This window comes from Centroberyx affinis, unplaced genomic scaffold, assembly GCF_046629955.1.
Source record: "Centroberyx affinis isolate AG114_WGS23_722 - 3 ecotype Tasmania unplaced genomic scaffold, CSIRO-AGI_Caff_v1 ptg003742l_1, whole genome shotgun sequence".
Classification (NCBI taxonomy): Eukaryota; Metazoa; Chordata; class Actinopteri; order Beryciformes; family Berycidae; genus Centroberyx; species Centroberyx affinis.
In genome coordinates this window covers 60,839-83,885 of record NW_027281620.1, presented here as the reverse complement: position 1 = coordinate 83,885, position 23,047 = coordinate 60,839, and the positions used below count along the sequence as shown (strand labels likewise).

Below are 23,047 nucleotides of genomic sequence, written 5' to 3'. Positions count from 1 at the left end.
CTTCGGATTTGAGTCAAATTAGGCTATGTATTCATATTACCATTTGATTAAAAAAAAATACAATTTAAATAAATATATGAGAGGTAGACTATTATTCAAATAATAAATTCAAAACGCGGCATACATCCTTCAACTTCAGTTAGGCTAAATGAAATACTGTCACACAAACTTTTCTTTGACCTCATCTTCCTCATCATCATGACGTTCTCATAAATTGGCATGATCCGTGTTTACAACTCAGAGAAATCACTGACATTTAGAAGTCTCTCTGCTAACATTGAGGAGGATGATGACACAGAAATCAATTAGGTCTTGTTTCAAAGTGTTTATAAAGGCTCGTCCGCCAAGCTGTCTGCCTTCTGTGTCTCTGACCTGGACTCAGGTAGGTGGGGCAGAGGCAGGGTGTTCAGGGAAACATTGTTATGAGTATAAGAGCTTGGGCAGTGGTTTTTTAACATTTTTAATATTTAATATGGTCAAAAATATGGTCAGTTGCTTCTCTTAATATGTAACTCTTTCACAAGCCAAGTATTGACTGTTCATTGAATCGAATGTTCAGCTGTTTTACTTTCATGCAAGTGTCAGTGTGTTTTAAATGGCAAATATTTCATTTTGGATTGAAACTCGTTATATATCAGCAGATTTTATTGCATTTGAAGGAATATAATGTCATGTTTCTGCATGATAGGAATATAATGTCATGTTTCTGCATGATTTTGATTTGATTTTTCAGCTCAGAACCTGAGCTCACTCCAAGGCACACTGGAGCTGGTAAGACCGCTGTATCTGGGACCGGGTTTGTTTAAAAAAAAAAAAAAAAAACACATATAGTTTGGACATTTGTGACTGATTATGATTCATTTACTTGTGTTTTGTACTGCAGAGCACACAGTAACAGTAGTTGATTGAGATTTACAAGTGTGAGATGGGTTTTGTGATGTACCAGCTAGCGATAAAGGGATGAATCGATGAATGATAAAGCGAGGATAAGCTAAACTTTTGGAGGCCCTCATGCATCAGGCCTTATGAGCGTGAGTCGAGGGATAATACAGGTACTTGGCTGAACATTGTACAGGCTGATTCTCACCTCAGAAAGCTGGTGAGGCAGAAAGAAAAGCAGGGAGAAGGTGAGAAGGGAAAACGCTGCATGGCCTGAAGTTTGATTCAGCAGGAAATTGAATTTTTGTGGTTTAGCACATCTGAACAAAATATGTAAGAAATGTTTGAATTATTTAAAAAAAAACTTCCAAAGTGGAGAAACCATATGAAATGCAAACATGCTCTTATTTTCCTTGTGTCTGCAGTTTCAGCGATCCTCTGCTGTATGTACAGATGTGAGAGTCTAATGGATTCTCATGTCATGTTATATTATTATGAAAAGGCGTGTGTGAGGAATGAAATGTAAGATTAACACTGAAGAGGTGGTAGAATTTAATAACTGTTAAAGCCTTTTCTTGTGTGGAATTTAATACCATTAAATTTGCTAAAGTATGTGATTCTATAAAACACTGCATACACAGCTGCAGAAAGACCAGCTGTGCAGGATTCTGTGTTAAAACGGAATTACATGCCGGCTTATATGTAATAGAAAACGTGAACTGCCATTATGCTGACTACAGCTTTCAATACAGGCTCCTCTTTTATTGCATGTCACATTTCTCTACATCACATTGTTTCACATATGATTTTCATTATTATTAATCATGATCATTAAGTTTGTTTTTTCAGATGAAAAAATAAATGTGCAAAAAAAATATGCCAGACTGGAATTCTTTACTCACTGCAAAGAACTCACTGCAATATTCTGCTACTTATGGCTTCCACTGATTTAATCTTTTTTTCTCAAATACTTGCTTCAACTACATCTATTATAAAATTGGTGTTGTAACACAGTGAGCCATTCCCATTCATTCCTCTTTTTACATCCCTTCTACCAATTAACTTTCTGCTCTTCTTAGTGTTTCTTCTGTCTGTCTGTCTGTCTCTCTCTCTCTCTCTCTCTCTCTCTCTCTCTCTCTCTCTCTCTCTCTCTCTCGCTCTCTCTCTCTCTCTCTCTCTCTCTCAGGAGGGTCTTAGTGAAGTATGAACTCATCAATCGGTCCAGAAGGCAACATGGCTTTTCCTCCTCAGGTCTCATAAAGCGCTAGTCTCCCATAGCTTTTAACATTGTCTTCTTGTCTCTGTAAATGAGTTTTCATTAGTTAAATTAGTATGCATCTTATTGGTTTGCTGATTATAGTATAGCTAACTTTCATGTGAAAATGCAACTATTGATTCATAAAAGCCCAATGTTTCTAGATCATTAAATCAGTACAAACTTAATTGTGCTGCTAGGTTTTCAAAACTTCCGTATGATTATAAACGCTCTATATTTCTCAAAAGTTTAAAGAGAAAACATTTTAGGTGAGGTAAATATGTATTTTGAACAATATTTTGTCATTGTACTTTCTTTCATCCACATTTTCACTCACATCTCAGCTGGAAACAATCATTCTGCCTTGTTTAGTACTGTAATGTAGATCAGTTTAAACCACTAGACTTGTCTCTTTGACTTTTTTGTTGAACTTAAAAGGCAAGAGAACTGATTTTGTGTTCTGACATGGAAATAGAAAGAAATACGATAAATGTGGCTTCATGGTATTTTTGCCATTTTTATTTCTTCCTCTCTGTCTCCATCAGTTCATGCTGGTCAGAGATACTTTCACCATGGCATTTGTTAAGAACCTGATTGTGGTTCTGGTCTGGCTCATCCTCAGCTACATCAATGGGACTGTGGTGGCCACCTTCTTTAGACACCAGGTACGCACACACGCACACACACACGCACACACACACACACACACACACACACACACACACACACACTCACGGCCATACATTTAAACACAGGCAGGTGGTCCGACACACAGATGCAGTAAAAACAGCAGAGAAAAAAGTCAAATTTGTGCAGGTGAGATTAAAAAACCCAAAGGGCTTATAAAGTAGGAAACACACATGCAAGATACTCTGTTGATACCCGAGGGAGAAATTCATAATTTTGATATTTGCTGTCATGGGGGCTTTAACCAGGGTTTTTCAGTTGAAGGACAGTCTTCCTAATCACAAAAAGTGCTCATTCATCTCAGTGGCTACACTTGCATTCAATCTCAACTCTACCAGAAGCAAGTGAAAAGAGAATTTCCCTTCGAGGATCTATAAAGTATCACATCTTCCTTCACAGTCAATGATGGCATCCAAATATTTTCTCCATAGAAAAAAGAAAGAAAAAACGTACCACTATGTGCATATAAAATAGTGGAAAAAAAAGTAAACAAGTTGTTTTTTTGCATGGCCAGGTAAGAGAATTAGCTAAGAACTGTGGAGGACACAGTTCTGTTTACCTGGGTGTGGGACAGGGATTTACTTTGGGGACCAAGGCACTCTTGAGTGGAGGTGTTGGTGCAGGTGGACTTTATTGACCTGACTTGACCTGACTTAATGCCTTATTTCTGACCCATCTTAACCCAACACCTCCACTCAAGCGTGCCTTGGTCACTGAAGGAAAACCCTGTCCTGTACCCGGGTAAACAGCTTTTTCTTCCATGGTTTCCTTTCTCTAGGATTAAAATGACAGACACTACCATTCAGCTAGCTCACATTTTCACCCCTTTCCTTTTTCCAGGCCTTTTACGAAGACCCTCGCTATATCCTCTTCATCCACATGGTGATCAACGACGCCATCCAGCTGACCGTCACCATCACGCTCTTCATCCTCAGCTACATCTTCTACAAGCTCAACGTCTCCTTCTGCTGCTTCTTCATCCTGGTGGCGGTCTTCACCACCAGAAACACCCCCGTCAACTTAGCCAGCATGGCCATCGAGCGCTACATCGCCATCTGCAACCCCTTACGCCACGCCCAAATCTGCACAGTGAGGAGGACGTACATGCTCATCGGGTTGATTTGGTTTATATCCGTGGCGCCAGACATTACGGATCTATTTGTGACGCTGGCGACCGAGTCCCTGAGCTTCTTCCACGAGTCGGTGTTCTGCTTGCGCCAGAACGTGTTCAAAGACCCCATCCTGAAACACAAAAGACAAGCCTTCGATGCCATCTACTTCTCCTGCGTGTTTCTGACTCTGGTCTACACCTACCTGAGGATCCTGTTTGCGGCCAGAGCGCTCTCCACAGAGAAGGTGTCGGCCCAGAGAGCCAGGAACACCATCCTGCTGCACGGCGCCCAGCTGGCCATGTGCATGCTCTCCTACGTCTCCCCTAGCGTCGAGATCGTCCTCCGTCTGATCTTCCCCGGCCGAATCCTGGAAATCCGATTCGCTAACTACCTGATCGTCTACATCCTGCCGCGGTTCCTCAGCCCGATCATCTACGGTGTCCGGGATAGAAAATTCAGGCAGTACCTCAGGAGGTATTTTGTGAGCAGCAGGTGCCGGGTCAGATCGCAGAAAGTGGCCAACCAGGTCAAAGGCGACGTGAGAGACATTATAGAAAGAGATTCTAATTAAATGTATTCAGCCTTTATTTTAATTAATTATTTTAATATTAACCAGACCCTTTGATTTTTGTTATTAGAAAGAAATTAGAATTATTTAACTATAGTCACAACAAAGGTCTTTACAGTGACGGCCTGTCAAGTGGAAAGAGGCAAGGAGAAAAGACATATAAAAAAGAGAAGATTTGTGGAGTTTTTATGAGCTATAAAGAATAAGCCTGTCTATAAGCTTCAGTTTGTGTAAATTTCTGATAGTAAGTAAATAACAACCTTTTTTGGTTTGCTTTATTCAGTTAAAGCTGCACTAGCTAAGATTTTTATGTTTGAATTCACCTGTAAAGTCACAAAGTGGTGCTGCAACAGAGAAGAGCGTCCATCCCGATTAATTGAGACACTGTAGATTTGCCCAAATTAAATACTGGAGACGGGTACAGTATGGTCACCGGAAGAAAATATTCTTGGCCAGGGATGGAGGTGAGGAATCGAAACTTGAGAGTGAAATCCAAACTGTCTCCTAAACAGCAGCGGAGAAAGCTGGACTCACCAACGTTAGATCTTCTCCTCTCTCGTCTCTTTGGTATCTTTGGTATAAAGCATCACAGACCGGCCGGTTGGTAAACATGAGCGAGCTGTGTGACGTTTACTGACCTCACTGGGTATTTTTTGGGTATAATTTTTGGGTATTGAAGTTCAAATTTTTCAAACAGTTAGTTCTCACTACCATTTGGAGGGCCAATGTGTGTAGTTGCCTATTTGTATTGGAAACTGTGCACTGAACTCTGATAGCAATATCAATATGTTTTAACAAATCTCTTTTGTGATAGTGCATTGTATATAAGCAGTATATCTTGACAAAGGTAATACATTTTTACCAATTGTAAAAAAATAAATAAAAGTAAAAGCTTAAAAAAACCCAAACATTTGATTGATTTTTTTGAGAATTTCTTTCAAACGTGTGTGTATGAAAATGTAATGTGATATTCAGATAGCTCTTTGACTTGGAAGTACATAAAAACAACAGGTAAAATTGGAATGCAGGGTTTGACTCTCTGGTAATCATCAAGCAAACATCAACAAAGTTTAGCCAAAGCTAATGCTAATGTCGCCCTCACCCTACAGCAGGCCATTCTACTTTCATAATAGAAAACTATATGCTGCTCTCCATTCTGTTTTACATTTGCTAAATATACAAACTGCATTCTGCTTTACTGCAGTGGTTTTCAAAGTAGGGTCCCTAGGAAAAGGATGAATAGTTTACATTCACTATTATGTCATGTACTAGTATTAGTAAAGTAATAGCAGAAGTATTAGTGTTAGTACAATATTGACAGAAGGTCACTGTTGGTGTTAGAGTGAAACAGTCTGAGATCTTCTGCTTGACCACACACTCATTCTCGTTTACCATTGGCTAAATACACAGGCCACTTAGCTTTCCCATTGGTTAACACTGGCAAGGCCAAGCTGATGGTTGTTTTGAATATTAAAACTGAAATACCTTTAGCTTTCAAAATGTCCTTTTATGACTTTTTTCCAAACTCACTTTCTGTACAAACCAGCATATACATCAGGAAGTAAAGGAAATAATAGTTGTAATCATAGTTTTTTTTTTTAGAGTCTTCAAATATACAACAAATTGGCAATGACAGTTCTGTCTACTGTCTAGAGTAAGCTGAGTACAGTACATATGTGTCAAAGACAATAATCAAAAGGATATAGAGAAAACAAAAACAAAACAAAGAGAAAATAAATAGTAAATTAAAGGAAAAAACAAACAAAGAACAATATATACATTCCAGGGGTTAAATGACTTTATACTGCTCAAATACAAAGTGTAATGTTTGGGCATTTATGCTTTTCATACATTTTAGAGATTTGGAAAATGTTACTAATTTGTTTTTAAAGGCTGTTAAACACGGTTGTGTTTTGCAATATTTAGATTTGTGTATAAAATATTTTGACAAAATAATTAAATGATTCATTAAACATTCTATATTTCTATCTTCTAAAAACATTCCAAATTTGACATTTTCTAGTAGAAATGGTGGTAGAACATCAATGCTAGATTTAAGTTGTAATAATAATAATAATTTAGATTTTAGTTGTAATAATAGTTGTACCCCCATCTATTATTCTAATATTCTCCTTTTCTGCTTCCTTATTGGCTTAGGGGCCAGAAGAGCCCTGATACTCATTACAGGGACCTACAACATAAGCGGTGACATCGTCATGGCATCCTGATCAATACACACACACACACACACACACACACACACACATACACATACACACGCATCCACAAATCCTTATATATGAGACAACAGCCTGCTACAGGCGGTCACTGACGCGGAGTCAGTGACTGAACAGGTGAGTTAAGGCTCCATGGTGCGTCCTTGTTTTATTTTCTGTGAATACACTTTCAGATTAGATTGTTTTCCAAAACTTTTGCATAGAGCTGACAGTGTTTTTATTGTCAAAACAGAAAAAAAGCTTAGAAAGGGTTCGTTTTTAGTATATAGATGATTATTTCCATTAGTCATGTAATATCAGAATATTCATTTTTCTCTTGTCTGATGTATTTCTCCAGTGTGTGTTTACAATGACAGGCTGTTGATAAATCTGACTAATACCAGCAGAAAGAAAAACTATTTGATCTATAAGCCTGGGCGTCATTCATTTCATGCTGAACTAAGTAAGTATTTGCATATGAGTACTGTAATCCAACCATGTTTCTGTGAGTTGTGTAACACTTTATATGAAGTATGCTTTAATAGGACATTATAATTAACTAAAAACATGTGTACAATGACTTATGAAACACCTATAGTGATTTACAAGTGGTTATAAAGCTCATTTACAATGTTTATAAATATTTGCTAACCCTAAGCCTCTATAATACACTGCCATCATGGAATCATAACACCATATCAATTCTAGGTGTGTTATAAGACACAGATATAAGTTTTCTAAAAGGGAGTGCTGTACAACATTATGAACATACTGTATTATTCTAAGCAAATACTTATAAACATTATAAATCAGTTTTGTAATTACGTAGAAATCACTATAATTTCTTATAGTATCACAAGACATTAAAATATGTTTGTAGTTTCTTACACTTATAATGTCTTCCACACACATACTGTGTTGCTGTTACCATGTCCTGTGCATATGTCTGAATGAGAGTATGTTCTTTCTTAGCTGTAACTCCTTCAGGTGCTGGCAAAACGGAGTGAAGAAGATGCAGAATTTTTTGGTGTATTTTTTCTCTGTTTGATAAAAATGACATTAATGTTATTATCGTATCTGAATCATATTTTCAGAAAGCGACCTCCAAACTAACCACAAGCTTTTCGTGCCACTTGACATTTAGTGAACCCCCTCTGGTCTGACTGCACCTTTCACAGCTTAATTTTTAGGGACAAACTCTGAGGTTGTTTGGACAATGACAAAGTGAGGATGGATTTTCTGTGGTTGTAGGTTTGCCTGTATGCTTAGAATTACAAAATGTGTCTGTATAGTATTGCCTTTCTATTATAATTTCTCCATTGTGTATAATCACAACAATTAGTGCCTCTTGGTTAAAATATACTGCACCTTATAATACATACATACACACACCTATCAGCAGATGTGTCTTTAAATGCAACTTTATATGGTTCTATATTCTTTATATTCTGCTTACCACCTTTCACCTTGTCCTTGTATGACTTGAAAAAGTATATTAGGTGCCTTATGTCAAATTATTATGTGCACTTTGCTTGTAAAATGCTTCAACTGATGAAAATAACAAAACGTGTACATGTTAAATATATAACATACCTAAAATCAGATTTAATTTCTGTATTCAGTTCTTAATCTGTGATAAACAAGTCCGATCCGTGCCATCGGTGTCTGTATATTTAAAATTTGTCTATATAGTATTGCCTTTTTATTGTCATTTTTCCTTTGTCTGTGTAAACACAACAATGAGTGTCTCTTAGTAAAAATATACCTTATCATTCATACATTTGTACATACACACATATCAGAAGATTTGTTTTGCAATTCAGCTATATACTGTTATATATTCTTTATATTCTATCAACCACCTTTCATCATATCCTTGTATGAGTTAAAAAAAAACATACTAGTTGTAAAATGCTTCACCAGTGAAAACAAAACACATGAATATATTGTTTACCATCAGATTTGGTTTGGGTGTTCCCTCAGACTGTGAGGAGGAGATGTCGATGATGCTGAACTCCACCTCCTCCGGCCCGATGGAGCTGCTGATGGGTAACAGCAGCTCTCCGCTGACAGGGGGCGCTGTGGCGATGCCCAAAGACAGCTTCTCCAACGCTCTCACCAAGAACATAGTGGCCATGCTGGTGTGGCTGGCCCTCAGCATCATCAACAGCAGCATGGTCCACACCTTCCTACGACACAGGTAGACAGACACAGAGGGAAAACAAACACACACACATGCATTTGTAATTGCTGTACTTGTGAGGACCTTCAGTTGACTACATGCATTCCCTAATCTCTAACCCTAATCTCTAACCCTCACCACTACATGCCTAACATTAATCCTAAAACCAACTCTTAACACTAAACTAACTTTAACTCTAACCCGTATCCTAACCTGAACCTAGTCCTGCCCAGATCAAAGCAATATCCTAAATAAGAACTCCTCTTCCTCTCATCATTTTCTCATAGACAAAAATGAGTTTGACTAAGAAGTGTGACAGTTTGACCATTTTCTTATCCTTCGGAAACTCTGCTCCTGAGAAACAAGCCTTGGATTGTCTCATTTTGGCACATCATGCTTCTCACTTAGCTCTTTCATTTTGTTTCTCACATCTTATGCCCTCATAAATCTGTCTCTAATGGATCAGCATGGAAAAACATCACCGAAATCTATCAGCTACCTGCGAGTGTAGTAGCCATCTGCAAATGAGATATCACACTTTTCTTATTTGTCTTGAGCACTTCTTACAATTCATGCAGATTTATATTCTCATGTGCATCTCTTTATTGCTCCTAAGGGGGGATTTAGGAGAAAGTATTCAGATATCATTGATCCTAAATTAACACAGTATTGAGATATGCTATATTTCTCCAGAGACAAAGAAAAGGTAAAGGCTTTGGAAAGAAATTCATACATGGGCATCAACTTCACTATTTATATCTGTCTAAGAAACACATTTCAAGCATTTAAGCAAAAACCTTTAGATAAAAATGGCTTTAAGATAATGAAAAACATAGAACATTCAATCAGGTGTATCCAAACTCTTGATAGTAGTAGTGTATAAACACACACTCAGCACTAACGCCTCTCTAACCCTAGTTTCTTCTATGAGGATCCCCGCTACATCATGTTCATCTGCATGGTGATTAATGACGCTCTGCAGCTCAGCCTGGTCACCACTCTCTATGTGGTCAGCTACATCTTCAGGCAGATCCACGCCTCGGTCTGCTGCCTGCTGGTGAGTCATTTATATTTTATGTTCTGGGCATATACAGAAGGCGGACTGTGCATGCGCTGTCTTTGCCCCGAAACTATGGAACAGTCTTCCTCTTGATATCAGGTTGTCTGATTCGCTGATCATTTTTAAAAAAAAAACCTCTTATTAACTTATTTTTATTCCCTTGCTTTCAGTTTTTGCAGTTATGTTGTCCTAAAATTGTGTCATGTTTCTGTGTGTTCACAAGAAATGTGTCTACAGACAGGCAGACAGACAGACAAACAGGCAGGCAGGCAGGCAGGCAGACAGACAGGCAGGCAGGCAGGCAGACAGGCAGACAGACAGACAAACAGGCAGGCAGGCAGGCAGGCAGACAGGCAGACAGACAGACAGACAGACAGACAGGCAGGCAGGCAGGCAGGCAGGCAGGCAGACAGACAGGCAGGCAGGCAGGCAGACAGGCAGACAGACAGACAAACAGGCAGACAGACAGACAGACAGGCAGACAGGCAGGCAGGCAGGCAGGCAGACAGACAGGCAGGCAGGCAGGCAGACAGGCAGACAGACAGACAAACAGGCAGACAGGCAGGCAGGCAGGCAGGCAGACAGGCAGGCAGGCAGGCAGGCAGGCAGACAGACAGGCAGGCAGGCAGGCAGACAGGCAGACAGACAGACAAACAGGCAGACAGACAGACAGACAGGCAGGCAGGCAGGCAGGCAGGCAGACAGGCAGACAGACAGACAGACAGACAAACAGGCAGGCAGGCAGGCAGGCAGACAGGCAGACAGACAGACAGACAGACAGACAGACAGGCAGGCAGGCAGGCAGGCAGACAGACAGATGCCACCATAACAACATAATGTTCCCCATATCATGTACCATGGTGGAGGGACACAAGAGTAAAAACAGCCAATCAAATATTCAGATAAAAACAATAATCAGGCAGTCAGCTAAAAGAACAGTAATCAACAGTCATTCAATCACTGGCTTTATAGTTCAATTTAGCAATTTTGTTGTGCATGAAATGGAGATGAATAAGGTTTTCACCATATTAATAATTATCCTGTTACAGTAATATCATGTATTGAGATAATTTTGGCCAAGATAATCGTAGCCTACTATAAAATCTTCATATCAGCGCAGGCCTAAGCCTCCACTCCTCTCCTCTCCCTCAGATCATGACGGCGGTGCTGACCACCCGCTCCACCCCTCTCATCCTGGCCGGCATGGCGGTGGAGCGCTACATCTCCATCTGCTTCCCGCTGCACTACGGCCAGATGTGCACCGTCCCTCGCACCCTGCTGCTGATCGGGGTCATCCTCCTGCTCACCGCCGCCCCGCCCGCCACCGATCTCCTCATCACCGTGGTCAAGGAGCCTCCGCGCTTCTTCCACTCCTCCATCTTCTGCGACCACTCGCTCCTGTTCCGCGACCGCTCCATCTACTACAAGAACTGCGTGTTCGACGGGACCTACTTCTCCTTCGTGGCGCTGACGCTGCTGTACACCTACTGCAAGATCATGCTGACGGCGCGCGCCGCCTCCATGGGCCTGGCCTCGGTGAAGAAGGCGAGGAACACCGTGCTGCTGCATGGAGTGCAGGTGGGTATTTACTGAGATGGAATCAAATACGCAGCATAAAGCTTCTCCCTCCAAAAGGTCACGAAAGAAAAAGTAAAATACATACCGTATTTCCTCTAATATTGGCCCGGGCCTTTATTTACCTCAACTGCAAAGGGGACCAGACCTTTATTGGAAGCAGGCTTATATTAGAGACAGGCCTTTATTTCTAATTCCCTCTGTTTGATAAGTATATTTGCTCATATTTTAGTATGAAGCCTCCTTGTTTTCTGATCTGCTTCTGTTTGGGTTCGTTAGGTAGCCGTTTTTTTGTTACTGCAATGCATTATGATAATTACGGTAATCGACGGCGGCATGCTCCAGAGACTTCTGCCAGGAGTTTACCGGTATCCACCATTGTTTTTAGCTGCGACCAGCAGCTCTAGAGCTCGCTCTGTCGGTCGGTCGGTTGGTTGGTTGGTTGGTCCACAAAAATTTCCCCACCCTTTGGCGGCCTATAGCCGAACAGTACATGGTCACAGCTATGGCGAATGCACGCTTGTTTCCTTTGTTTTTTTCCCCGGCCTGTATTTGGAGCCGGCCTTTATTTGTTTGTGTCGACCACAGCCCCGGCCATTATCGGAGACCCGGCTTTTAATTGACTACCGGCCACTATTAGAGGAAATACGGTATATACATATTCAATACATCATATCTATTGAGTAGATTTTGGCCAAGTTTCTTGATAGATTCAACAGGTTTTTTTTTACATTCCTGATACATATGTATTTGAAAATGAGGCCCATAATATCTGTAAACTTCATTAAAATGTTTAAAATCATTTCAACAAAAAACATTATTATACCTGCTAGTGTTAGACCAATATCAGTTTGCCGATATTGGCCTTTTAATAGAAATCGGATATTGACAAGTCATAGTTGTTCACTACCGATATGATGGAGGTGAAGATCTGATTTTACTCAACAGCATCAGGAGTGTCAGTCTGTAAAACCTGCCTCACTCTGCCTCAATGAGCTGATAACACACTGAGAAAAACATTCATTAGTCTGTGTTTCAGTGGAGAGTTTTGTGTCCCACAGTGGTCTAGATGCTTTTTCAGAGGCTTTTCCACCATGACAAGAATACAATTCTGGGGGAAACATTGAACAATATTTTGACATCAAAATTGTCAAATTTAAAGACACTGAATATCAGCAATATCGGTTGAACCCTAGTACCTAGTAACTTACAATCCCTTTACCTCGGAGTTCAGTGGCTGCTCTGTGCATATGGTTTCATCAAAACCAGTAAAACTCTGTTCCTGTTCCCCCCTGTCTTGTGCTGCAGCTGCTGCTCTGCATGCTTGCCTTCGTGGTTCCCTCCCTCCAGGCGGCTCTCATCTCCCTGTTCCCCCGCCTCAGCCTGGAGATCCGCTACATCTTCTTCCTGCTCGTCTACATCATCCCTCGCTTCCTCAGCCCCATGATCTACGGGTTTCGGGACGAGAGGTTCAGGAAGTACTGGGCTCGGCACCTGGCCTGTCGGACCGACAGGACCGGCAGGGTGAGGCCGGTGCTGCTGAAAGTGAACCTCAGAGGGAAATGACCTCATCAGGTCACAGCTCACCTGACTGGTTCAGTTCAAGGCAATCCAGTTCAAGAACAGTTTTTCAGAATAAAAGACCACCAGCTGTTGAAATGAAGCTTTTGACAATGTTTACTTTTATTCTGATATTTAGGGAAACTCCTCAACGTCAAAAGAGAGACACATAGATGGAGCGTCGAAATACAAGTGAAAATTATGATTTTTTGGCTCATGATGGACTTGATGCTAAATTTCCCTCTCCTAATTCAAATACTGTTTGGTCAAGTCAAGTCGGGTCAAATTTGTTTATGAAGCACTTTTAACAAACTGTTCAGAACTGATGAAGCCTCTCAGATGAGCAGTGAAACGTCTTCAACTCTTCTATTTTAAGTCCAGTGTTAGGGTTAGGGTTATTTTTTGGACACTTTTAATAAAGCAAGTTAATAACACAAAGCTTTACAGAGCACATGCTGTTTGGACTGAATACAGCGTAGATCCTGCTGTCTTTAAAGAAGAACCATGATGTTTTAATCATGCAGCTAAGAGACTGACTTTCTCATTCAGCACCTGGGAACAAAACAATTAAGAACAATCTGCTGAGCATGATCATCAAACTGAAGTTTAAAGTAGTGCTGCGAGTTCCCCATTTTTTTATTTTGGTGACAGTGTATATGCACTGCGCTGCCCACAGATCACCTGTCAATCACACAGTGTGGGCGGGGCTTGGATTCTCTGTTGATGCAGTTTGAGTTTCTCTTTTCTTTGTCTGTTCAGACATGGTGGCTATCGCTGCTCATGCTAACTACCCAGTTCTTCTTCTTCTTCTGTTTATTCCAAACAAACCAGGAAATGTAAAACGCATCACTTCCTGGGCGTCAGAGGATTTTTCCAGGAAAGAGCTACCAGACACCAGCTGTTTAGAACAGACAATTTAAAAGGTTTCATTAACTGGATATAAGTTGAATCACTATTATCAATCTGCCACAGAAATAGCAAAATGGACATTCATTTATATAAAAATGTTGTGGATTACTACTTTGAATGACCAAGACAGACTAATAAAATGTATAAAGGCCCACTTCAAATAATAAACTAATGAAATACTGTCAAAAAATGTAATCGTGAACATTTATTCTAAGTTTTTCTAGGCAAGGCAAGGCAAGGCAAGGCAAATTTATTTATATAGCACATTTCATACCCAAAGGCAACCCAAGGTGCTTTACAGAGTACACAGGCAAAAATGATAAAAAAAACATTAAAAGCGAGCAAGCAAAGGACATAGAATAAAGACAATAAAAGCAAACAGGCAAATGCACACAGATTAAAAAAAAAAAAAAAAAGTTAGTATAAAAGAAAATTACTTAAAAGCAATGGTAAACAGGTAGGTCTTTAGCTTAGATTTAAAAGTAGGCAGCATTGGCTCAAGTCTCAGCTCCACTGGCAATTTGTTCCACATTTGAGCAGCATGGAAGCTAAAGGCAGCTTTACCATGTTTTGTTTTTATTCTGGGAACAGTCAGTAATCCAGAACCAGCCGACCTAAGAGGTCTGCAAGGTTCGTATTGGGTCAGGAGATCTGATAAGTATCTTGGACCTAAACCGTTCAATGATTTATGGACAAGTAATAGAATTTTGAAATTGATTCTGTGAGAAACAGGTAGCCAATGTAGTGCTCTGAGAACTCTGAGTTATATGCTGGTCTTTTTTGGTCCTTGATACAACCCTGGCAGCCGCATTTTGGATGAGCTGAAGCTGTCTGACTGCTGTCTTAGACAGACCTGTAAACAGTCCGTTGCAGTAGTTCAGCCTGCCAGAGATAAAAGCATGCACAAGTTTCTCTAGGTCAGGTTTTGACATCAAGTCTCTGATCCTTACAATGTTTTTAAGGTGATAAAAGGCTGATTTAGTTATTGATTTAATGTGACTACTGAAATTTAAGTCTGAATCCAGGATAACACCGAGGTTTCTAGCTTGATTTTTGCTCTTCAAGGACAGACTATTTAGGTGAGCAGAGACTCTAAGTCTTTCTTCTTTGGCCCCAAAAACAATGACTTCAGTTTTGTCTTCATTTAACTGGAGAAACTTTTGGAACATCCAGCTACTAATTTGTTTAATGCATTGTCCCAGGGAGTCTATTGAACTGTACTTGTTAGGTGACACGGCTATATATATTTGCGTATCATCTGCATACATGTGATATGAAACCATACAATTTTGAATAATATCAGCTAATGGGAGTATGTAAAGATTGAATAACAGAGGTCCGAGAATTGACCCTTGTGGAACTCCACACATTGTTGGGAGACTCTCTGACGTACAGCTACCGATTGATACAAAATAGTCTCGGTCCTGAAGGTAGGACTTGAACCAATTTAGGACCATGTTAGATAGACCAAACCAGTGTTCAAGTCTGTCTATTAATATATTGTGATCAACCGTATCAAATGCAGCAGTAAGGTCCAGTAACACGAGGACAGAGACTTTACCAGAATCTATGTTGATATTAATGTCATTCAGAACCTTGATAAGAGCAGTCTCGGTACTGTGGTGGGGCCTAAAGCCAGACTGGAAAATGTCAAGGTAGTTATTTACTGCCAGAAAGTTGCTGAGTTGTCTAAAGACAACTTTCTCAATGATTTTACTGATAAATGGCAGGTTTGATATGGGCCTGTAGTAGTTAAGTACAGATGCATCCAGATTAGCTTTTTTTAAATGTGGCTTGATTACTGCAGTTTTCAGGGCTTTGGGGAAGACCCCTGAAAGCAGTGAACTGTTAACTATCTGTAATACATCTGTTGCCAGGCATCTAAAAACTTTTTTAAAAAACACTGAAGGCAGCGGATCAAGGCAGCACGTGGAGGGTTTGAGATGTAAAACAATTTCTTCAAGAGACGTGAGGTTTATGACATCAAAATGAGTCATCTTTACCAGATTAGTTCTAGTAGATTGCTGAGGCGTGTTATATAGCGTAAGTGAGGAAGCACTGATAGTTTGCCTAATCTTTTTAATTTTTTCTGTGAAAAAATAAGCAAAGTCATTACATGACTTTGTAGAGTTGAATTCAGGAGGCATTGGTACTCATGGGTTGGTGAGTTTATCCACAGTGGCAAACAGTGTGCGTGCATTATTAGTCTCTGAGTTAATGATCTGAGACAGGAATGATTGTCTTGCATTTTTCAGTGCTAAATAGTATTTGTGGAGACTCTCTTTGTAGAGATCATAATGAATTTGGAGTTTAGTTTTCCGCCATTTACGCTCAGTTTTTCGACATATTCTTTTTTGGATTTTGGCCTGAGGGGCGTTCCTCCATGGTGCCTTTTGCTTACCAGAAGAGACTTTGACTCTAACTGGCGCAATTTCATCAATGACGTTTAAGATTTTTGAATTAAAATTGTCCAGAAGATCCTCGACTGACGTTGACAGAGAGGGGGGTATCGTGGAGATTGCCTGAGAAAATGCTATGCTACTGTATTCACTGATATAACGTTTTTTTGACTGTTTTAGACCTAGTGCGAGTGTCCACTATGACAGTCATATCAAACAAAACACAGAAATGATCCGATAAGGCAGCGTCAAGGACCATGACATTGGAGATATCAAGACCTTTGGAGATAACCAGGTCCAGTATATGGCCTTTGTTGTGAGTAGGCTCTTTTACATGCTGAGAGAGTTCAAAGTTTTCAAGGATAAAGGAAAGTTCTTGGGCATTCCTATCATTTGGATTGTCAGCATGAATATTAAAATCACCAGTAATAATTACACGGTCAAAGTCAGTTACAATAATGGACATCAGTTCTGCAAACTCATCGAAAAATGTAGCTGAATATTTTGGTGGCCTATAGATATTTAACAGGATAGTTTTAGCACTCCTATTTAGTATAACTGCGAGATATTCAAAGGAGTTGTATGTACCAAATGATAATTGTTTGCAAAAGAACACATCCTTGAATGTAACAGCTACACCACCACCTCTTCTTCCTGCTCTAACTACATCCAGAAAGTTAAAGTTGGGGGGCGCTGACTCAATAAGAGCTGCTGCCCTGTTGTTTTCATCCAACCATGTTTCGGTTAAAAACATAACGTCAAGTTTATGATCTGTAATGAAATCATTAATCAAAAAGGATTTGCCTGCCAGGGATCTTACATTCAGCAAAGCCAAATGTATTGTGTCAGGGTCAGGTTCAGAGATTATTGTCTGTTGGCGAGGAATACCAATTAGGTTTGATAATTGTGCAAACTGAGTTGGATACACCCTGTTACCTCTATCTCTAATCATGACCGGAATTTTTCGATATCACACGATCAGGGCTGATCTCACATGGAGTGGTGCTTTGTGAAGGACAATTGATGGGATACAATGTAGAATTACCTGTACTTTTGCGAACAGAGTGAAACACTGGGTGAAAAAAGTTGACATTTTTCAAACAGGAACCAGGGAGTCAGGAGATTTTACTTGATTGTACAGCAATCTACAGAGATTCCTACAGACTTCTGCATGGGGTTCCCAAATAGCAGCAAGATGACCAGCGGACTGATAGAAGAGACAGCTCAAGTGTTATCATTTCTTTTTAAAGTACCGAGGAACACCTGTTTCCTTGGATTTTGATTGATTCTCAGTGTGATTGCTAGCGAATTTTACATGTATTTTGTGAGTGAAAACTAGAGTAAAACAGTATATATTTTTTTAGTATTTTGAGCCATGACGGGAAAGAAAGCTTATTTCTCTAAACACATAATGAGAACAAACCAAAAATGTAAACATTGAAATAAATTCCAGATTGTGTCTTTAGAGATCCTGTTTCCTCCACCCCACCTCTCTGTTCCCACCTCCAGATAATCTCATCTCACTACTAAATTCTATATAATCCAGCATCTCTTCCTGTTCCTCTCACTAGTTAGAGCGACAGTCAGCTGGTCGGCCAGACCTGCACTTCAAGGTAGGCTAGACCGTGTGCTCGTCATTTAAGTTATCTGCTCGCTATCTGTTTAAATATCTGTAGTATCTCTAGCCATATGCCTTTGCTGCTCCTAACTTCTCTGCTCCTAACTATTCACTATACTTCAACAGATTATTTCTTTAATATGTGAAACGATTTTAAATAAATTTGAAACATTTGCAAATTATTCTTTTATGATTGTCTTTTTTCTTACCAACACTAATATAGGTTTAATATGGAAAATGACCTGGGCCGGATTACAGAGCAGTCAAAATTTGGTGGCTTAAACAACTGGTTTGGTTAGTTTTTACACCAACTTTGCTGCCTGGGCGGTGTTTGGACCTTCGAGCCAGTGATTTGGGTATCATAAATCTGTCTTTTTTCATAAATTATTCATAAATAACTTAGGCTTTGATGATTTGGTCATAAGCAAAAATGTTGTTTGAATGTTTTATAAATAAACCTCCAGTTTATTACTTTACCTTATCTGGTTCCTAAAAACATCTTCGCCATCAGATCCTATTTATATATAATCAAATATAATCTTAGTGAAGACACTTTTTGTAAACTGAGCCCATTTTTAGCGCAGAAAAAAAGGGTGATAGGAGGCTTTTCAGGTTCTTTGTTGATTCGAATCCCACTTTTCAAATCTTTTAAATAGACTGAAGAACATTCAAGTTGAATTCCTTTGACTATCAAGGCCTTTTTGTTTTCATTTGATCTATGGATTTCGGCTCCAGAACTGACTGAACTGAGTTTGTTTTCCCAGCAGTAAGCAGGCTGAGGTACGATATGAACTCGACCAGACGTCTGGACCGCTTCAATGACGCTTTCACCAAGAACTTCATCACCTTTGCCCTCAGCGTCATCATCAACTCCATCAACGGATCCTTCGTCTACACCTTCTTTAAGAGCCAGGTCTTCCAGCGAGACCCCCGGTAAGAAAGGGTAAGACTGGGTGTGATTGTGTACATTTCCTCGACTCTCCACGCGTTTCGTATCAAACAAGTCTGGGACGCATGAGAAGCATGGGATGTTCAGATGATTTTTTTATTACTCTTTCCATTCTTCATTCTTTTCCTCTTCTCTTCTACCCGCTGAATGGGCAGCTGGGAAAGTACAACTTTAAAGAACATATGATGAACATCTGCAAAGTTCATACATTTTGTAACTGTCTTGTTGCACATTGTGATTCCCTCTTGACTTAAAATGGAGCTGACTTAAAAATGACTAAAAAATGAGTATAGAGTGCATGAGAGTAATTTCAAGTAAATATGATAATGAAGTATTCTCTCTTCTCTCCTCCTCCCCTCTTTATCTATAGGGCATCATAAAGAATGTGGTGATGGAGACATGTAGTTGTTTTTCTGGAAAGGCCACTGTGTTTGAATAGCTGTTCTTCTATTTTATTGTGGATTTTTGTATATCATCTTGTATATGCTGCATTTTAATATGTTGTGATTCTGTACGGCTGCTACCTCGGCCAGGTCTCTCTTGTGAAAGAGATTTTTGATCTCAATGGGACTTCCTGGTAAAATAAAGGTAAAATAAATAAATAAAAATATCCTATCCTCATCTTGCTCTTTCTCTCCTCATGTCCTTTCTTCTCTCCTTGACTCCTCTCCCCTCAACTTCTTTATTCTCCTCTCATCTCCTCTCCTCTCCTCCCCTCCTCTCCTCTCCTTCCCCCTCCTCTCCTCCTCTCTTATCCTATATAATTTCTTATTGTCTCCTCTCCTCTTCTCCTCCTCTCTCCTCTCCTCTCCTCTCCTCTCCTCTCCTCTCCTCCAGGTATGTGCTGTACATCCATCTGGTGATCAACGATATGATCATGCTCACAGTTTCTACAGTGCTGCAAATCATGACCTACACCGTCCCCCTGGGCTTTGCTCCCTGTTGCCTCATGCTGCTCATCTCAGTCACCACCAACAAGTAGGTGTGTGTGTGTGTGTGTGTGTGTGTGGGTGGGTGGCTGGGTAGGTGGGTGCGAGAAAGTGTTAGCACATTAATTCTGCATGTGTGGTCCTGTCACGTTTACACTTGTTTTTTTGACTCTACACTATATGGGTACAGTACATGTGTGTGCAATGCATGCATTTGTTCATGCATGTGTGTACAGTATGTGTGTGTGTCTCTAATCTAAATCTCCATCTGGTAGATTAAAGATGGGAGGTTGTCAAAATGCAATGCAGTAAAATGAACTCTCAAAGAGGAAAAAATGGTGGAAACTATTTTTAAAGTAGGCTACTGTATTTTATAGTACACCGCCAAATTCAACTGTATTCCCATTTGTTGCAATAAATGATTCATCTCATGACGAGAGTGTTCAGACTGAAATAGTATTATTATAGAACTAAGATGCACTCTTCTCAAGATGCATTTCTTGGCTATATTTCTTCGTATTTAAGTGTGCAGGCAGCCAAAGGTACTGTTAAAAAATCCCTGGTCTATCCTGCATGTTGGAGGAGCAGTACTGCTGTCAACAGTCAACACTCACAGTCTGATGTAGGGGCGAGCACGGAGGTCAAAGGTTATGTACGTCAATGGAATGCCCTCAAATGTCTGGCAATGCACGTATGTACGGTGGCCATTTTAGGACATCCTCAGCTGCCTCTGTCATTCATGGATTGTCAGATTTAGATGGAGCTGAGTCAGCTTTAGCTGTCTTTTGTCAGACTTTGACAAAATCTGCCGTTGCCAGAAACTCTGAAAGCTTTAGCTCTGTTTGCTCTGGAAGAACAGAACAGCGCCCTCTTCTTGTTTTGTGCCATAAAGCAATCCAGCAGGTTTACCGCACCAGCGGTTTCTCCACCGACCAGGTGGAGAAACAATGTAAAAAATGCAGTGTAGAGGCCGAAGCTGATCAATCTACTCGATGATGGTCTCGTTTTCAGTAATTATACTATCAAAATGAATGTGGTAATGACTTATTGATATTACATTTTTATAAAGGCTTTCATATAATTTGTTTTTACCCGTTTGTCTCTTCTCAGTCTTCTGGAAACATATTCATGATTCATGTTTGTCATTTTTATTTCTATAAGAGGCCTGTATTATTGTTTTATTGTCTGTGAAGCACAGTAACTCTGGATTAAAAAGTTCTACACAAATTATTATTGTTGTCGTTGTCACCGTATGTCCCTCTTTATCCAGGAACAGCCCTCTGAACCTGGCTGGCATGGCGGTGGAGCGGTACATCGCTGTGTGCTGGCCTCTTCACCACGCCCAGATCTGCACCGTGCAGCGAGCCTACGCTCTGATTGGACTGATCTGGGGCGTCTCCGTCATCCCCGCCCTCGTAGACATCTTCATCACCCTCATCGCCCAGCCTCTGACCGTCTCCGCTAGGAGTGTCATCTGTTACACCAGCTACGTGTACACCACACCGCACCACAGGGCCCAGAGCGTGGTGGTCCAGGTGGAATACTCAACATTATTACAGATTTTTCTTTTTTTCTTGTTTTTGTTTTTTGCTGATTTCAATTGTTTTCATTCAGTGTCATTGACCATTTTGTTTTTTTTATATATTTTTTTATTTCATTGTATGTTTTATTACATTACCTTCTTTCATTCACTGATTTGATGGCATTGTATATTTCATTACTCATAATGAAAATGTGATAATTATCTAGGATCATCGTCTAACTAGCTAGCTGTAGCCTACTTCTGTAGCTCCGCAAATGATCTAGCAAGCGCAGCTAGCTCGCTAACCATCCACACACTGCATATACAATATTTCTTCAAAAAGTGAGCCATATTTTGTCTACTCTCTCGGTGACAACTCCTCCAGGCCCTTCTCCTGTCCTTTGTGTTCCTGACTGTGATCGTCACCTACCTGAAGGTCTTCTTCGCTGCCAGGGTGGCTTCCTCTGCCAACCAGGCCAGAAAGGCCCGCAACACCATCCTGCTCCACGGAGTCCAGCTCCTCATCTGCATGCTGTCCTTCCTCACCCCTCTCATCAACCTCATTTTAATCACCGCTTTACCTTCTGAGCGCACCAAGATCATCTTCTCCACCTTCCTGTTCACCAATGTGTTTCCACGCCTCCTCAGTCCGCTCATCTACGGTGTCAGAGACAAGGCGTTTAGCAGCCACATGAGGCTCTACTTCTCCTGCAGATGCTGTGGCTCTGTAGCTAAGAAGGTGGAACCGATGTCAGGGGCTCAGAAGAGGTCCAAGCAGAAGGCTTTAGTGTGAACGGCCTTAAAGGATAAGTTAGGACCTAGTCTATATTTGTCTCTTCCATCCCTGTAGGACTTGGACCCACAGAGAATATTGGCTCCAGAGTCAGCTGTCAGTTGAAACAGCGAGCTCTGTTGCCTCTTGCTGCCAACAATGAGTCAAAACAGGGTTTGTCAAAATATCTCCAAAAAAGCCAGTCTGTGAAAACGATACAGAGACCAACAGATGTATTTTTACCCGCAGCCTGGAAAGCAGCAGCACCGCACCATTTCCACTCAGTGGATCATTTTCTACCACACAACAATCTGACCGGACCGTCCAAAACTAGATCACTCCGCCAGTAATGACCTTTCACCCCACAGCAGTCTGTACTGCGGCAGAGAAAAATAGTTCTGTGATTTCCAGATTAGTGAAAATGTGTGTATGCAGAATTGTGACATGAAATCAGAGCCAATTTTAACTCATGTACTTTTCCGTTTGCTCTAAACTCCCCTGTGGAGCCTACACATGGCTTTTTTGGAAATATTTGACAAACACTGTTTGGACTCATTGTTAGCAGCAAGAGTCAATATTCTCTGTGGGTCCAAGTAGCCTACTAGTGTGTAAGAGTGTAAGAGACAAATTATATATAGGTCCAAAGTTGCTGAACGTATCCTTTAAAGACCTGCTGCTCTGATGCCTGTAGTGCCAACTACAGGTCAAGTCTTTAAAGGTACTGTTTGTAAGATTCAGAAAATGCTTGTTATTAGTGACACCTGTGGCCGTTAAGGTAACTACAGTCAGCATCCTGTTGCTCGTGCTCGTGCGTGTGCCCGCACTCCGTAGGCGCGAGCGAGCATCCTGTGTATC

The 23,047-nt window shown here is 40.5% G+C and overlaps 3 protein-coding genes across 3 annotated transcripts; all 3 read left to right on the top strand.

The window, feature by feature from the left end:
• Positions 1-2,682: 2,682 nt before the first annotated feature.
• Positions 2,683-4,504, top strand: LOC139662242 (odorant receptor 131-2-like). The gene is made up of 2 exons (XM_071540883.1): positions 2,683-2,799; positions 3,662-4,504. Exons 1-2 carry the CDS (start codon positions 2,683-2,685, stop codon positions 4,502-4,504), a joined length of 960 nt encoding a protein of 319 aa, XP_071396984.1.
• A 4,312-nt stretch (positions 4,505-8,816) lies between these two features.
• Positions 8,817-13,100, top strand: LOC139662241 (odorant receptor 131-2-like). The gene is made up of 4 exons (XM_071540882.1): positions 8,817-8,917; positions 9,818-9,956; positions 11,112-11,537; positions 12,843-13,100. Exons 1-4 carry the CDS (start codon positions 8,853-8,855, stop codon positions 13,098-13,100), a joined length of 888 nt encoding a protein of 295 aa, XP_071396983.1. The 5' UTR covers positions 8,817-8,852.
• A 5,707-nt stretch (positions 13,101-18,807) lies between these two features.
• On the top strand, positions 18,808-22,213 carry LOC139662240 (odorant receptor 131-2-like). Its single transcript, XM_071540881.1, has 4 exons — positions 18,808-18,953; positions 19,807-19,947; positions 21,169-21,433; positions 21,806-22,213. The coding sequence occupies exons 1-4, from the start codon at positions 18,808-18,810 to the stop codon at positions 22,211-22,213; spliced, it is 960 nt and encodes a 319-aa protein (XP_071396982.1).
• Positions 22,214-23,047: the final 834 nt, after the last annotated feature.

Excerpts from the sequence above, each read along its gene's own strand:
- LOC139662242 (XM_071540883.1), top strand. The coding sequence starts at position 2,683 with ATGCTGGTCAGAGATACTTTCACCATGGCATTTGTTAAGAACCTGATT. Across the intron at positions 2,800-3,661 it reads CCACCTTCTTTAGACACCAG|GCCTTTTACGAAGACCCTCG; the intron begins GTACGCACACAC and ends TCCTTTTTCCAG.
- LOC139662241 (XM_071540882.1), top strand. The coding sequence starts at position 8,853 with ATGCTGGTGTGGCTGGCCCTCAGCATCATCAACAGCAGCATGGTCCAC. Across the intron at positions 8,918-9,817 it reads CACACCTTCCTACGACACAG|TTTCTTCTATGAGGATCCCC; the intron begins GTAGACAGACAC and ends CTCTAACCCTAG. Across the intron at positions 11,538-12,842 it reads TGCTGCTGCATGGAGTGCAG|CTGCTGCTCTGCATGCTTGC; the intron begins GTGGGTATTTAC and ends CTTGTGCTGCAG.
- LOC139662240 (XM_071540881.1), top strand. The coding sequence starts at position 18,808 with ATGAACTCGACCAGACGTCTGGACCGCTTCAATGACGCTTTCACCAAG. Across the intron at positions 18,954-19,806 it reads GTCTTCCAGCGAGACCCCCG|GTATGTGCTGTACATCCATC; the intron begins GTAAGAAAGGGT and ends CCTCTCCTCCAG. Across the intron at positions 19,948-21,168 it reads ATCTCAGTCACCACCAACAA|GAACAGCCCTCTGAACCTGG; the intron begins GTAGGTGTGTGT and ends CTCTTTATCCAG.